Below are 16,252 nucleotides of genomic sequence, written 5' to 3'. Positions count from 1 at the left end.
GCATGTCTTCCCCAGGGGGTGACCTCACCCCAACCTTTTCATGTCCTCGTCCCCCCTGTCCGTCTGTAGTCGCGTTTTGCTGAGAGGGAGATCCCCTCCAGGCCACGCCGAGCTCCCCAGAGGATGGGCTGTGTGGGGTGGCCGCACGCCTGTTGTACCCCGTAGGACAGAGGGCACTTTCTCCCCGTCATACCCGTACCTGGGCCGCCGGCCATGCTGTCTCCGGAAGGAAGTCCACGTGAGTTGGGGAAGAGGCCGTGGCGCCCCCGTCCCCAAAGCCAGGTCTGCAGGAGGACGACCCCGTACAACTGAGTGAAGCCCGGAATGTTCTTTCTTGTCAGCCTGTCCAGAGCCTGGCAGGGGCCTGCTAGCACATTCGAAACAGTTTCTCCCCGAAGCGGTGGGAACGTCTGCGACGGGATAGAAGCGTGCCATGCTGTCAGGATGAGGAAACAGAACCAGCACATCCTGGGGGAGGAGTTACTACATCAGACAGACCTCCCTCCTTTGAAAATGGCTGTAGCTTTGCTGTGTGTCCTCAAAATTCTCTTCATCCCCGTTGACCCGGGCGAGGCGGGCGTTCACACTCCCCAACCCGCCGCTCTTGCCAGTTGGCACCGACTGCCCTTGGTCAGAGCCCGGCATCTCTAGGAGACGGCGATCACCCAGCTTTCCGCACAACACGGCCTTGTTTGGTTTAAGCAGCAGCTCATAGAGGATTGCAGTGGATCGCACTGTCTTGATGCGTGTCTGATCTGGAGAAGAGCTCTCTGCCTTGTTAAAATCCGATTGTCCGAGCAGCAAGTGATGTGGACGACACATCGCACCCAGCCCACATCTCCCCATCTGGAGTCCTCGGCGGCCGTGGCTGCTGAGCCCAGCGGGTGTCCTGTTGTGTTTTCGCTGCCACGTGTCCAGCTGCGTCTTCAGAGTCCACCCCCTCCACACCCTGTGGGTGCACACGCTGACCTTGCGCACAGGATGACTCGGAATCAGGTTTATGAGCATGATTTTTTACACTTCTGACAAACTTCGACCCGCATCGTTCCTCAGAAAGGCCACCGCCTTCTCCCAGGTTGTATCTCCACGTTGAGCAGTTGGACCGTGCTCTGGATAGAAAGACGGCTGGGACACCGTGGTATCCGGGCTCCGTTACGCGCCTTGTGAGAAGGACGTCAGAAGCTGGCCAGGCTCTGCCTGTCCCGTCCCGTCCCCGCCTCCCCCCGCGGTCGTGGCATCCTGTGGACATCCTCCCTTTGTCCCAGATCTTCATCCGTGTTGCGGGCCCCATTTCTGCTCTCCGTGCCCTGTGTGTAGAGTCGGTCACCCGCGCTGCTCACGGAGGCTTGACTTGACTCCCACCGTGTGACGCAGCAGGTGGGTGCCGCCGTCGCTGCCCCGGGCGTGGCTGCCGCCCGCCTCTGCTCCGAGAACAAGCGTTGCTAACGGACGGCACGCATCCGTAGCCCCGCACCTGCCTTCTGTGTGATGACAGCAGTTTCTCACTCTCTGAAAGGGACGTGCCGTCACTGTTCAGCGATCACGCTCCTGGCAATATTCAGAAACATTTATTGTTCTGCAACCAGCATGACTCTCTTCTCTTGCTATTAATCTCGATGAACATCTCTCTTCAACTGTGGCCTCAGTCACTGAAATTTATAAAATAGGATCTCCCAAGGCTTAAATCTCTAATGTCCGTAAAGTCAACGTATTGACTTCCCCGCCTCGTGCCCAGGTCAAGAATGGCAGCGACGACATCAGGCATGAGGACCGAGCAAGCGCCTGGTCCCTCCTCTTGGCGCTGTCCTGTGCCACGAGCAGCCAGGCACGAGCCAGGCCACGAGCCCTCGGGGCCTGGCCACGTGTCCCTCTGTTGTCGGGCGCCGCCGCACGTAACCCATGCAGGGACCGTCCACGCGAGGCGGTTGTGGAGATGCCGGCAGCTGCAGGGCGGAGCAGGGCTTCCAGGCCTGGTGCCGACACGCCACAGGTGCGCCTGCGAGAAAAACTTCGAAGGTGTAGCCAACTTCCGCTCAGCCTCCCAGGGAGCTCTGCGGTCCTCACGGGGTTCCCGTAAAGTTGATCTAAAACCTCCTTGGAATGGGCTGGGGCGTCCAAGAGGTGACCCAGGAACCTGCCACAACTGATGTGGCTGCCCCACGTGGGTGCCCCCTTTCCTTGGCGCTGGCAGCACAAGGCCCAACGCGGAGCGCCACGCGTCAGCTCCAGCACCGACAGAGCATCGCTGAGAGCTGCTCGTTGAAAATCTCTCTCAGTTTAGGCTGAGTAGAGCAATTGTACCTTTTGGGAAGGAGAGTAAAAAAATGGGTTTGAAATGTGGCAAAACACCACGGAGCTCATTGTGCACTCGTTTCCTTAGGTGGCTTGCGATAAACGCGAACACGAGCTGGCTCGTACTGCAGCCCTTGCTGCGGGGCGGGCTTCTCTTCCCCACCAGAGGAAGGGTTGCTTGCTGCCGTGTGGGGGTTTGGTCCCTTCCTAAGTGCTCGGTTTTCCAGGTTTTCCACAAAGGACTCACTAGCCCACGTAAGACGGTTCGGCAGCCTTCTGGAAGGTGCGCCCCCCCCCCCCCACTCATTCACCACGGAGGATGGTCAGCCTCCTGTAGGTGAGTCTGGAGACGCCTCGTGGCCCTCCCCCACAAGAGCACCCTTCCGCTCATCCTCAGACAGAATTTGCTAAATGCAGTTCAAAGGCGATCAATACATCGCACAGAGAGTTTCCCCACTTTTTTCTAAACAAACGCATTCCTGAGGAGTTAGTTTATTCACAGATTGCCACGAGCGTTAATGACCCCCCGAGTCTTGTTCTGCCAGTCACCCAGATGGCTGTTGATAAAGATTTAGCATCATGTTCTAAGTGTCAGGGCTGTCAGTGGGGCTGAACCATTTGACCAGAAGAAAAAAACGCACAGGGAGCTATTGATTACAGCTTCCCGGTGTCACTTGTTCACCAGGATTTAGGTATTGATGAGGCCGCGAGTGAAAACAAGCCCTCTCCCTTGTGGGCTGCTACCACAAGAACAAAGGCGAAGTTGGAAAAAATATTCAGCCAGCACCAGAATCAGAGGGATTCCATTATTGATTGAAAGGCCCCTTCGTGTTATTTTTGTTGGAGACAAATCTATGGGTTTGGAAGTTTTATAGCACTTGAGAAACAGTCTGTGTAAGTGATGGATTCAGTATTGGATGAATTAGATTTCACAGCGTGAAGATTTCAATGCAGCTGTGATATTATGAGCTGCTTGGTTATTGATAAAAATTACATTTTATGCAGTACAGGCTTTCAAGAAGAGGGTGTAGAGGGTATGGATCCTTTGAAATGTCCATAGGGCGCAAATACATTTTGGCGGCCTTGGTTATTTTCGTCGTCTGAGATCCGCCCCCCATGTCAACACGGACAGAAGCGGTGCTCCCTGCCTCTTGTGTAAAAATCGTGCGTCTTTGGCAAGCGACCCGCTGTCCCGCAGTTGCTGCCCAAGATGAAGCCTGGCCGGGGCGGTGGCCGTCACTGCCTTTCCACGGGAGTAGGGCTGTGGTCTGTGGGACACGCGGAGCAGGGAGGAAAATCAGAGCCCGCCCGTGAAGTCAGCGTTGGGTGGGGAAATTGAATCGGTACCTAAAAACATCTGTGAAACTAGCTCGAATCTTTATCGGTCAGAACTTGAGTTTCACATTGTTGTGTCCTCGAAGCAATTATTAATGTGACTGTTTCTTGTATTTGATAAAAACCCTCAATCAAAGTCAATATTCCAGACTTGAAATGTTGTGATTCTCCCCTCCAAGATGACGGGGATGGTTGGCTGCTTGCAGGACCGGGCGGCAGCGGGCGCTTTCCCGGTGTGTGAAATGGCACAGACGGGAAGCCAGCTCTCCCCAGACCCGCCCCGACCCTGAGACTTGTCCTTAGATCCCCTGAGACTGCATGCGTTCCCATGGCAACCCAAACTTGCAGTCAGAATAGGGACTGGTTTGTGATGCGGGAGAAGTTAGGTTCTCAGCATCCGAGCCAGGTTACCCACAAGGCCAGCGATCCCCCTCGGGCAGCTGGTGGAGAGGCCATGTGCAGGCGCCGGGTTCCGCCCCCGCTGGGCTGGACTCCCCTCCTTGCCCCTAAACTGCCGTGGGAACTTGGGCAGGAAATGTAACCCAAGGCTGACCGTGCCTGGCCTGAGGCTTGTTGGAGGCTGTGTGATGTGCCACAGCGGGCACAGGCCACGTTCTCCCTGGTGGTGTCGTTGAGTGCTGGGTCCGGGGTGGGGCTGGGGACGTGCCCTCTGCCCAGAGACAGGTGTGGCTCGGGGCCTACTGGGGGGCACTCTAGGCGGGTTGTTTTGTGTGACGGGCTGAGGTGGGTGCACAGCCACAGGGCGGCTAGACGCCATGAGAAGAGACCCCAGGTACGTGTGTTCAGCCACTTTCCTAGAAACTCAGCTGACTGGTGGCTGGTCGCTGGTCGCTTTGTGCAGTTCGGGTCTTTGGAGTTGGAGCTTGGGGATAGGGGACGTGAATCTTCTCTCTGTTGAGCTGCAGACTTAGTAGAGGGATTCTGAGAAACTCACCCTTCAGGGCCCTGCAGGAGTGGCCGTTTTTCCTTGCAGGACATTTGGAGCACGACAGCCACATGTGACTGCACGGAGAGGGGCTGGGGACAGCAGGTCTGGGGCTTCAGGAGGTGAGGCAGGATGGGAGCCAAGCGGTCCCTGGGTACCACCCGGCTCCCTTCCAGGGTGGGGTCCGCTGAGGGTCTGTCTCCAGAGCGGGGACAGTTCCTATAGCTGTGCTGGCTGGCTGTTCATGGAGCACTGCTGTGATCTGCACAACAATGAGAACCGTCACCCTAGCATGTCCTGGGCCTTCCGTGACTGACCACCCACGTCCCTGCACCCCAGTCAAGACGCAGCCACTTAGGAATGAGGGCTGTTTTACCCGGGACCCCTGAGAGGTTTGAACTCTGCTGAGAATCCACCAGATGTCCTGTCCTGGGAAGTCTTGGGTTCTGAGTAACTGCTTGTCGGGGCCTTTAAGCAAAATGACCATTCATCCCCCAGAGCCCCCACTGTGGGAACACGGTGTGCCCCCTGCAGTTGGCATGCTCTAAATAGTGCCCACTGGCCACCAGGGAGGCGAGGTCAGCAACTTGAGACAGGCTCCTGTCCACTCTGGCTTTAAGGGGCCATGAGTTCCTTCCCTTTCTTTTCCTCCTGTGTCCTGGGCCAGCTGTGTAGTGGATAAAGGACAGCAGGGTATTAGCTTTATTCAAATAAAAGCTCAACTCGAGAGGTGCTGTGGCCACAGTGGGCTTCCCAGGAATTCTGGCTGGAATGAGCCCCCCTTCCCTGTTATCAGCCCCAGCAGAGGCAGGTGCTGACGACATCTGTGCTGCAGGGCAGACAGGTCCCCTCGCAGGACCCCACCTGGTGCCGGGAATTCCCGTGCCTTCACCCCAGGATGGCTGGTCAGGGAGTCCTCCCCGCCTCAGGCCGGGGGTAAAGGATGCAGTGGTGGGTCCCTTCTTCCGGTGGGTGTCCCACCCCATGGAAATCGAAAGCAGGGGCAAGGCGCACCGTGCCCACCCTCCACAGTGGACTCCGTCCTGAGAACAGACCCTGAGCAGGTCTGCCAGCGGACATCCTTGGAGCTCCTGTCGGTGCAGCCCAGGCCAGTGGCGGGACGACCCAGGCGCTCCCCTGGGGACCGCTGCTGAAAGGGACCCCCCTACCCTTGGGGAGGATAGAGGTCTTCTCTGCTGGGAGAATTGACTACAGGGAGTGTGTTAGATGGGATTGTTGGCCTGCGTGTGGCTGCAGGAATAACGAACCACCCATGTGACCGTGGTCCCTACTCAAATCCAGGACCTGTGAGCTCCGGTATCCAGTTTGGGATGTGGAGGACCAGACACCCATGGGTCTGCCCTGTGCCGGCCCCGGGCAAGGGCAGAAGGACTGCAGGGCACGGGGGGAAGAGTCCTGTCCTTGGGGCATCAGGGTGTGGTAGGGAGGCCTGCCTGCGATGTGGGCCCACCTCCTCCGGGGCTGCAGGCCAGCCTGCCTTCCTCCGGGACTAGTATCGCAGCATGTCGAGCTGCCGGTAAGTTGGATTGGCAGGGTTTGGCGAAGGCCCTGGGCGAGCAGAGCCCAGCCCTCACTTCCGCTTCCTGGTGTGTCCCAGTGATGCACGGCACCCAGACAGCCGTCACCGTCCCTGGTCCTGGCAGTGGGTCCTTTCAACGGCGGGTTGGCTTCTCTTTGTAGGATTGTATTTGGATTTTCATCATGAGGTGGTCTTGCTTTTAGTGAAGTCGTTGTGTTGATTAAGCACCTGACTCCTCCGTCTGTCTCCAGAGGTGGGTGCACAGGGAGGCCCCAGCGCCCTGGGGAGGGCTGCGGGTGGGCACGGCCCTGGGTCTCGAGTCCTCAGGGATGCTGTTGGCCAGCCTGTCCCAGTCCAGGTATCCAGGGGCCAGATGGTGGCAGCGGCTGCTCAGGTGAGAACAGACGAGGACTAGAGTTTCTCAGACTTCCAAGTATCCCGGGATTAAGGAAGGGAGACGCACTCCCAGTGCAATGCAGAGCATGAAGCAGGTCAGCAAACCTTCCCTATGAAGGGCCTGGTAGTAAATACTTTGTTCTGCAACAGCAGCCCCAGACAACATGGCTGTGTTCCAATAAAACTTTATTTACAAAAGCAGGCAGGGACTGTGCCAGTTTGCCACATTTTTCCAGTGCCTTGCGTGAGTATGGTCTTCCCTGAAGGTTCCTGTCACTTCTCCAAATGTTTGCGAATTTTACCTACCGCCCCATAACTTGGAAATGTGATTTTGAAATTTGTAAGCATATGCCGCAAATTACTTACCAAAGACCGTTCTCTCCTTGCGAACGTTGGTATGAAGGGATTCTCTGGAAAATGCCGTTCATTCGCCTTGGAGCGTCGTGTCCGTCCTCGGCCCGTGCCGAGACCCCCAGAGACCAAGGGGTGCACAGCGCCGAGGCGGCCAGCCGGGGGCCTGCACGTCACTGTGGTCAAGGGCCTTGCTCTGGATGCCGAGAGACCTTGCGGGCCCCGAGCCCAGACTGACAGGGTCCCCTCTCTGTCTTGCAGCTTCCCATCCTCATCCCGTGCCACAGAGTGGTCTGCAGCAGTGGAGCCATGGGCAACTACTCCGCAGGCCGGGCCACGAAGGAGTGGCTTCTCGCCCACGAGGGCCGCCTGGCAGAGAAGCCGAGCTGTCCGGGAGGCTCCCGTGGGGGTGGCATCCCCCGCCCCCAGCCTGCTGGCGGAACGGAGGACTTGTGGGAGTAAATACTTGAGTGACACATAAAGGTTCTAGCACATTGGAGGTGGTCTGTGCGGTATTAAAAGAACTGAACGTGTCCTGGGGGACATAGCGTGTGTGTCTTTTCTTGTTTCCACATTTTACGGCAGAGTGAGTTCAGAGGACTGGCCGTTGTTCATTGTTTGTTTCTCTCTCACACCGTCGTCGTTCCATTTCTAATGTCTGTTAACACAGGGATAAGAAAGTGGGGGGCCCGGCAAGCCTGAGAGCCACCGTCCGGGCAGGTGGGAGCATCCGGCACCCGCCAGGGCCCTGGCCCCCCCGACGCAGGCCTGTCCCCCTGAGAAGCTGGCCTCCCCGGCTCCCCTCTCTGCTTAGCCATTGAGGCCGCCGGGACGGTGTCTCCCGCTCAGGCCTTCCTGAGGGAGGCCCGGCCGCGGAAACCAGTGCTCATGGAGGTTTTCTAGCGATGTTCTTCTCACCGCCGGAAAACCAGTGCAGGATGCGCACCCTTTGGGTTGTATCAGTTGAATGGAAACGAACCACTTACCAAAGTGATTTGGGAAAAGAAGTAGCTCCTTGAGATGAGTTTGGTCGAAATGGCTTCTTCCCGAGGGCGGAGGGTGGAGGGTCTTCCTCGGGCCCTAGCCCCTCTCCTGCCGCTGCTGACCTTTGTGCGCTCCAAATGGAAGGTGACGATAGAGCCTAAGAGTCAGAGGTCACACAAGAAGGGGGGGGGGGGTCTGCTCCTGTCGCTGGCAGCAGAGAAGAGTGTTTCCAACCAAGTGCCACTGTCCGATGCTTCATTATCGCATTGTCATTTTCTCCTTATAATTAACCGTACCTGAGAAACACGAGGGAAACTTGCAGCTATGCATGTGGATAAATAAGAATAGAGCGTATGATGTATGGAGAAAATAAACTCCACCCCACTGTGCAGGAGAGAGCTGTATTTTTGTCAGGGGTTCCTGTGACAACGCAAACCCCAGCAGGGAAGCTCAGGTGCTTTGTATGTGTCACCGAGAGCCTGGGTGAATATACAGCCTGTAATGCGCATGGTTTGGGCGTATTTTAAATTCCATGTTACCTTCACGCCGGTAAAGGAACGGTGCCTGATGTAAACAGACTTTAGGCTTTTCTCACCAATTTGCAATTTGTTATATCCTTTTATTATGTCAACCAAATTCTGGGTCTTTCCCCTCAAAAATAAAGTGGTAGGACCATTACTGCATCACCTTCTGATTTCCATCCTTCTCCCTGCTGCTGTCTCAAAGCCCGCCGTCCGGCGCCCGCAGTGGCCACGTGGAGGTCTGATTTCCGAACAGGCCGCGGGGCCACCTTGCTTCGCCGAGCCCCTTGGCAAGCTTCGACAGCTGTAAGCACGCCCTCCCGGCGTCTCCACGTGCGAGCAGAGGGGCCCGTTCCTGTGTTTCTGACGTGTTGGGAAGGCGAGTGGGGGTCCGGGGTGCGCTTTGCATTTGGGGACTGCGGAAGTGGTTGTGTTGTAAATTCTGTGAGGAAAATGCTTTTCTCCAGGAACTGACGGTCACCAAGAAATGCGGTCGTGCTCTGCCCTGAACGGGCCGGAAAACCGTGGTCCTCACAGGCAGCAGCTCTGGCCTCGCTGGCCCGGGTGTGGGTTTCGTCCGAGTGCTTTCCAATAGAGGGCACCATAGCAGTGCACTAGGCTGTGGTCGGGAGACCCCCAGTCGCCACGTCTGTCTGAGGACGGACTTGAGAGTGGGGGCAGAGGGAGCTCTGCGATCGGCTCTGTGCCGGTCCCGCGGAGCACGGGGTGCCGTCGGTGCTGCTGGCAGACCCTGGCGATGATCCGCGTGTCCCGTGCCGCCCGCATGCCGTGCACCCCAGCCACCTCCCGGGCCAGGAAGGTGTGGGTCCCTGACACGCCGCGTGCCTCCCACCGATCCCCAGATCCCCGGGTGGGCTCCCAGGGAGGGTTCCTGAGTCGGACGGCCACACGCGGGCGTGCCTACAAGGCCCACGTCCCCGGCGGGGCTCGGCCACTTGCGGCCGGGGACCCGCCCATCAGAGCAGACCGAGGTGACCCCGCAGCCCCTCGTGGCCTGGCACCGCCTGCTTGGGCCGTGCCCTTGGTGCAGTACAGACCGCGTCCCGTTTTCTGCCTCCCAGGGCTTCCTCGGCCCTGTCAGAACGGGCCTGATAGATGCCCCGAGGTTCCTGCTGACAGAGGCACGGCCGTGTACCGCTCCAAGGACAAGCTGTGCGGGGGCCCACATGAAAAGCCAGCACGGTCGCCTAGAGCCACTGCTGCTCAAGGTTGCAGTGCGGCTTATGGAAATAAGGAGGAAAAGGAAAGGCACAAAGAAACACAAAAATACTTTCCAAATAAAAAGAAATGTGGAAACAAGAATTAGTCGTGTTCTTCGGCCTCAGCCTCGGGTCCCCTGCACTAACGTGGCGCATGGTACTTTGAACGCAGACACGGAGACCCACGGGGGCGGGACAGCTGGCTCCGGGCAGCGGCCCTTGTTTGCTGTTCTCCCCCGTTTCCAGAGACCAGGACGATGAGAGGTTCGGAGAAAACGGTGGTTTTTGCGGAACCACGTGCATACGGTACGGATGCCCTTGGCCGCGCAGGAGCCGAGGTTTCCAACGGGTGGCTGTGTTCTCCGGTGCCTTTTCCGTGTGGAGAAGCCCACCAGCGTCCACCGCGTCCTCTGGCTGCATCGAGGTCCGAAGTGACAGCACGGGTCTGCCGCCGTTGTGCCCAGAGAAGAAAGCTCGCGGTGTCCTGTGCGGTCAGGGGCTGGAGGGGATGTGGCAGAAGACAGAGCCGCAGACCACGTGGGTCCTCTGCTCCCAGTTCTAGATACAAAGGGTGCGGGCAGGGCCCATTCTGGAGAACGCAGGAGAGCTCACCTTGCAAGCGACTTAGTTGGGGCTTTTTTTTTTTTTTTTTTTTTTTTTTTTTTTTTTTTTCAACGTTTTTATTTATTTTTGGGACAGAGAGAGACAGAGCATGAACAGGGGAGGGGCAGAGAGAGAGGGAGACACAGAATCGGAAACAGGCTCCAGGCTCTGAGCCATCAGCCCAGAGCCCGATGCGGGGCTCGAACTCACGGACCGCGAGATCGTGACCTGGCTGAAGTCGGACGCTTAACCGACTGCGCCACCCAGGCGCCCCTACGGGGCTTTTAATCCTTGTCTGCTTCTTAGCAGAAGCGTTGATTGAACAACCTAGAGAGACTGAAGCCGTTTCTAACCCAAATGTCTTTGGGAACAGGTTTTCTTCCAAGTCTCCTGTCTGCACACGGCGTGCTCACACAGTCGCCTCTTTCGGGTGGCCAGGCGTGTCGAGTGCAGGTGTGTTTATGTCAAAACCATCGTTTCACCCGGTCACGAGCAACAACATTGTCCCAGAACTTCCTTCAAAACTGTAATATGGGAACAAAACCCTGTTCGAGGGGGTTGCTGCTGAACCTAAGTGGTGGCTCGATCCAGCCGGTCCCGGCGGGGTCTGCGTGCTGCTCCAGATGTCCTTGTCCTCCCTGCCGTGGGCCCGGCAGGGGCAGGCGGGCACTGCTGGCCGTGTCTCCTGCCATCGGCACCCACAGCCATGACCACGGGCGGCCGCGCCGGCCCCAGCCTCGGCCACGGTTGGAGCAGGTGGGACGTCACGGCCGAACCGACGTGAAGACTGTTCAGAGCTTGCCGGAGGTCTTTGTGCGATTTGGGTTTCAGGCCGCACACAGAGGACTCTGCAGTGACAAATGACTTCACGTGGGACACACACAAAGAGTTTATTCCACTCGGAACACTGTCCTGTAAGGGCGGGAAACTAAGGCCTTCTCCGTGGTCCGAGAGCCGCCGTGTGTCTGGGCGTCCCAGTGCGTCCTTTGCGTGTTTTCTTGCTGCTGTGCCGGCCGTGGGGTCACAGGGGGATTTAACTTGGCTTGGTCTCCTTCGGCCCGTGTGCGGTTGCTTTCTCGTTCGCCAGCGTTTGGTGGAGAGTTTGTGTTTAGGAAACTGAAGTTCACATCAATTTTGCCCGTTATCAGTTTGAAAGACGTGGAGATTTAAACGAAACCCTGCCATGCAGCCCCTGGCTGTCTGTCCGTCCGTCTGTCTGAAGGAAAGGGGGTGACGGTTGAAAGGCAGGCCCAGAGCCTGGAGAAAGTGCAGGTCCCGACGCGTCTGTGAGCGGCTGAGGGCAGCTGTGCAGGGTCCGCGGACGCCGTGGCTCCAGCTGCCGACAGACGAGCACGTCTGGCCTCCATCAGCCGGCCGGCTCCGCGGGCTGGGGGGCGAGGCGCAGGCCAGGGGCCCGGACAGCAAGGCGCTGCGGGATACAGAGCCCAGCCTGATGAAAGGACGTCGTTAACGAGTCTTTAAAGTTGTCTCAGTGTTTTTTCATGGAAAAAAGCCACAAGAAGAAGATTCCGCATGGACGCTAGTTAAGATCGATCACGAAAAATGCGGCACTGGGGTCATAGGGCACCTTCACAGAGCCTCGTGTTCAGCACCCTGTTCTGAGCTGCCTTCCTGGGTTCCTGGTGAGCGCAGCTCGTCTGTGGGTGTCGGTGCTCGGCCGGACCAGGGGCCCCGCGTCTGAGGACGTGAGAAGGAGCTTCAGTGCCCTCGTCATTGTGAACTCTGGTGCCACTGGGGCGGAAATGACTCTGCTGGCTGCCAGCCATCCTGGGGATCGCTCTGCACGGCTTTTCCTCGTATGTGTGGTTCCTGCCCACGCACACCCTTCCTGGGGCGAGGGGTGTGAGGGGCACAGGAGAGAGGCCAGGGACTTTGTCTCCCCTCTTTCCTTGCCTCTCAGAGGTGGAGTCCAACCCCCCCCCCCCCAGCGGGCACACCACCACACACACACACACCTGAGGCTTTCCTTAAGTCTCCCGCTACACGTCACTTCTGTTTGGTTCCCAAACACGAGCAATATGTTTGCTTCCAGATTGGTTTGTTGACTTAAATTAAGAAAAACCCAGCTGGAGAAAATATCAGTGTCCAAACATTAAGCAACATGTGATACTGTGCAAAAAGTCTTGCTTTTGCATGTTTTGACGGCCATGGCTCCGAGCAGAAGTGGATGCCTGTGTGAGGCTCTTGGCAGGCAGTGCAGGGGCAGGTATGCAGGGCTGGGCTGCACTCCCCAGCAGGCGGTTCGGGCCCCGGGCCCTGTGGGAAAGCCCTGGAGCCTGGGGCACCCCCAGCCCCAGGCACATCTCCGAGGGACCTTCAGAGGGGAGTCTGAATCTGTGCCCAGGAAGGAAGGGCCAGCCCTGGCCATCTTTGGGATTTAATCAGTCGAGAGCCCGAGAGAGCAGGCTAGAGAGCCCTGACCACCCGCTCACCTGGCAACCACACGAGGGGCATCCTGTGCCGTGTGCGGCCCACCAGGTGAGGGAGGCCCACGGGACAGAGGAGGCTGGGGGCTGGGCTGAGCTCACAGCCCTTGTGGATGGGTTCCTTTGGGGAGTGAGACAGACCCCCCCGGTAGTGTTAAACTTGTGACAGCTTGGAGATCCTTCCAGATATAGATCCTTCCAGATAAGCGTGCGGTGCTCCTGCTGAACGCAGATCCTCAGTGCCAGATGGTTCCAGTCCAACCAGAGCAAGCTCGACCTGGGCCCGGCACGTTCTCCGGATGCTTCCTTCACAGACCTTGCTTTGCTCCCAAAAAGGGGAAGTACTCTGAGCAGAAACCTGTGTGTGAGAGGCCGCGTCTGGGCAGAGCCCTCACCGTCGTGGCTGCTGTGCTTACCCCGCTGGAGCGGCCCTTCTTGGATGTCCTGTGGGCCTCCCTGCAGCCGCCTCCCCTGAGGACCTTCCCCTGTAACGGGGAACGTCTGTGTCCTCTTGTTCACACCTGTCTGAGTGCCGACTACGGGGACCTGCCCCTTCCCCCCTTCTGTGTTCTCGCTGCTCCGGGTGGACCTTCCAGATCCATCTTTCCTCCTCTTGTCCTTCAGGTATTGCTGAGTTCCTGTCGCACTTGCTGCGCTCTGCAGGGCGTCTGCATCCGGGGATGGGGTCACACTGTGTATCCCTGGACACAGCTCACAGCTCCCAGCACCCCCCAGACAGTCCCCCCGCCCCCGGAAGGAGGCCGTGGGGTGGGGCTGCTTCGGCCCCATTGCTCTCATCAGCAAGAGTCGAGAGCGGGGTCCTGGGCACGTTGAAAGACGAGGGCAGGAACGTGAGCCGGGGGACAGCCCGTGAACCCATACCTGCCATCTGGATGCACCGGCCTGGGGAGCCCACCCTTTGCTGTACTCAAATTCAAACCTAGTATGGGCAGGTGTTCCTAGGATGTTCTCTTCACGGTAGTTCTGCTCTTTCTAGAATTTCAGTATTCTCCCCCAAGTGGTCTTCTGTACCACAATTTAGACCATTTTTCTTGGGAAAAGGGCTTTCGTGGCTTCACAGGCTTTGGCTGTGATCCTCTCTTCCTATGCAGCCTCCCCAGGTGACCCTGCCCTGATGACCCCATCAAATGTGCGGGACAGCTTAAGTCTGGGCTCACAGGTTACTCGCCTCAGCTGAGACCCTTGCTGAAGAGGGCAGAGCAGTAGCCGTGACCACACCTGACCACAGTGTCCACCTTACTGGCCCAGTCAGAGTCTCCAGTCAGGTGAGGTGGATGGAAGAAAAGTCCTGAGCCAGAAATGGAACATTCTAGAACATTCTGGAGCCAGCTCCCACAGAGCCGGTGGAAGAGCTGTTGGCTGGAAGTCAGTCTGGTCGTGGAATGAAGAGGCCACCCAGGCCCTGCACACAGGTGCACAGACAGCCTCCCACTTTGGGGTGGGAGGGCGGTGCCTTCCAGAGACCCTGTTCCACTGTGGGTGGTCCTCAGAGCCCCCGGGCCCCATGCCAGTGGGTCCCCATCCCTCTCCTGGGACACAGCAGCAGGCCGTGGTTCCTCCCTTCTCCCCAGCAGAGGCCCTCCGTCTTTGTGTTCACCATCCTCCAGCCGTGCCTGGGAGCATCTTAGCCTGGCCAGGGGCTACACCCAGGGCAGAGAGTGGGTCCAGAGTGTCCCAGCCCCTGACCCTGTGCCTTCAGAGGTCACGGAGCCCCAGTCCACTGAACACATGACCACGCCCAGACACACAGCCTCCACCTCTGTGAGGACGGTGTCTGCGGATGTCCGTGCCAACCTTGAACTGGGTGGAACAGGCGTCTGGAAAGGAGAGAGGAGGCCCCCAAGGAGGGCTGTGCCCAGGAACCACAGTCTGCTCCTCAGGACCCCTCCTGGCCACCAAAGGATGTGTCTCTGTTCCAGGTGGCGTGCAGACGGTCCAGCCTCACCGCCCGTACGTGGAAAGGCCTGTGGCGGCGTGGCCCTCGGGTAAGTGTGGGGATCAGGGAGCAGCCCGGGCAGATCGTCACCCCTCGGCCCCCATGCACGGCAGCACAGGGCAGGTGAGGGGCAGCAGGGAGCCCAGTGAGGGGAAAAGACGGAGCAGGGACCTCAGGCCAGCTCTGCCGTGCGGGTTTCCGTGCGCTCCTTGCCACTAGATGTGGTCCGGGTTATCTAGGGACACCAGTCCGGGGTCTCCTTCCTGATTCCAGGGTCTCGGTCCTGAGTGACCAGGTGCAGAAGCCGGCGGTGAGCCTGGGGCCCAAGACGCCAGGGCACCCCCTGCGCTATCTCCACAAGGTGCCTTTCAGCTCGTCCCGGCCGCGGACAGGTGTCAGGTAGCGAGCCTGGAGCGTGAGCGACGTCGGGGCTCACCGGGAGGCTGTGCACAGCTGCCGCTGAGGATGGCAGGGGGAGCGGCCGGTGCGGCCGGCCTGGGACAGGTGGGGGCTGGCTGCCCCACAGAGGGGCCTCCTTCAGCCCCTGTTAACGCTTGCCTCCGGGGGCGTCCCGTGTTCCTCTCCACCGTCCTCCTCGTGGCTGGACCCAGCTCTTGACCAAGGCCCAAGGCAGCCTGTCTCCTCCTGTTAGGACGCATCTGCTGGGACGCCGCCTCCCTCCTGGCGTGGGTTCGCATCTTGCCCCGACTCCTGGGAAACGCCCGGCACTGCCGGAGCCCTTTCTTGGAGCCGGGACCTCCCTCTCCGTGCAGGTGCACAGGTACTCTGGGCTCAGGTGGCATAAACCAGCCCCGCCAGCGAGGCACTGGCTGCACGTGGCATTCTGCTGGGACGGCCCATGAGCATGGTCTCCCCAGAACCTAAGGGCCAGCACGCGCCAGGTCCGCCCTGCACCCCACTGCCTCTCAGACCTCAGCAGAGCCCCTGGGTGTGCGCCCAGACACACGGCTCCCGGCTTCCTCTGCCAGGCAGGCTCTCGTGTCCCTGTCACCCATGGCCACTCTGCCCCTTCTCCCAGGAGGCGGGGTCCGCGTGGACCTCCCTGCAGGAGTGCTCCCCTCAGAATGCTCTGCCCCCTGTGCCCCACCCTGGGGAGGCCTCCCAAGACACCTGCTGGGACAGCCAGCTCTCCATCCTCTGTCCTGTCCTTTTCCTCCAAGCACAGCCACCAGTTTGCCGAGGATTGCTTGTCTGTCTGCTCGTAGGCCGAGCAGAGCTCCTGGGGACAGCAAGGCCTGGACGCCGGCCCCAGGCCCGCAGGCAAGGCCATCCTCTACCTGCCACCCCAATCAGCAGGGCCTCAATTCACCCGGAGCCGCCCATGCCTCACGCTTTGGCACCATAGTCCCTGCCCCACCCCGCCCCAGCCTCTGCCGACGGCCTTTCCTGGCACAGACCCCCATCTCCTACCTGCTTCCTAACCTTTCTTGAGCCCAGCAGATCCCACGGCCCACGTTCCATGAGCTGGTAGAGACAGGCTCTACCTTGAATAGAGCTGATCCCACTGCTTCCTCTGTCCTACAGGTAGGGAAATAGGCCCAAGGTTTCAGGACTTGTCTAAGGCTACAGGCAAGTGCATTGCAGAGCCAGAAGAGGGACTTGGGGGGAGAACAGGACCAGGGAAGGCGTGGTCAGCACC

The 16,252-nt window shown here is 58.9% G+C and overlaps 1 protein-coding gene across 3 annotated transcripts in view; it reads left to right on the top strand.

The window, feature by feature from the left end:
- The window catches only part of MGMT (O-6-methylguanine-DNA methyltransferase), a 244,134-nt gene extending 235,612 nt beyond the window's left edge, over positions 1–8,522 (top strand). For 2 of the 3 annotated variants that reach the window (XM_030334721.2, XM_030334724.1), the window contains one exon: positions 7,122–8,522. In XM_030334721.2, coding sequence (XP_030190581.1) covers positions 7,122–7,322 — 201 coding nt within the window. In that variant the 3' untranslated portion in view covers positions 7,323–8,522. The other variant, XM_032595179.1, reaches the window with a different exon arrangement.
- The last annotated feature ends 7,730 nt before the right edge of the window (positions 8,523–16,252 follow it).

This window comes from Lynx canadensis, chromosome D2 (genome assembly GCF_007474595.2).
Source record: "Lynx canadensis isolate LIC74 chromosome D2, mLynCan4.pri.v2, whole genome shotgun sequence".
In the NCBI taxonomy this organism is placed as follows: Eukaryota; Metazoa; Chordata; class Mammalia; order Carnivora; family Felidae; genus Lynx; species Lynx canadensis.
This window is presented reverse-complemented; position numbering and strand designations above follow the sequence as displayed.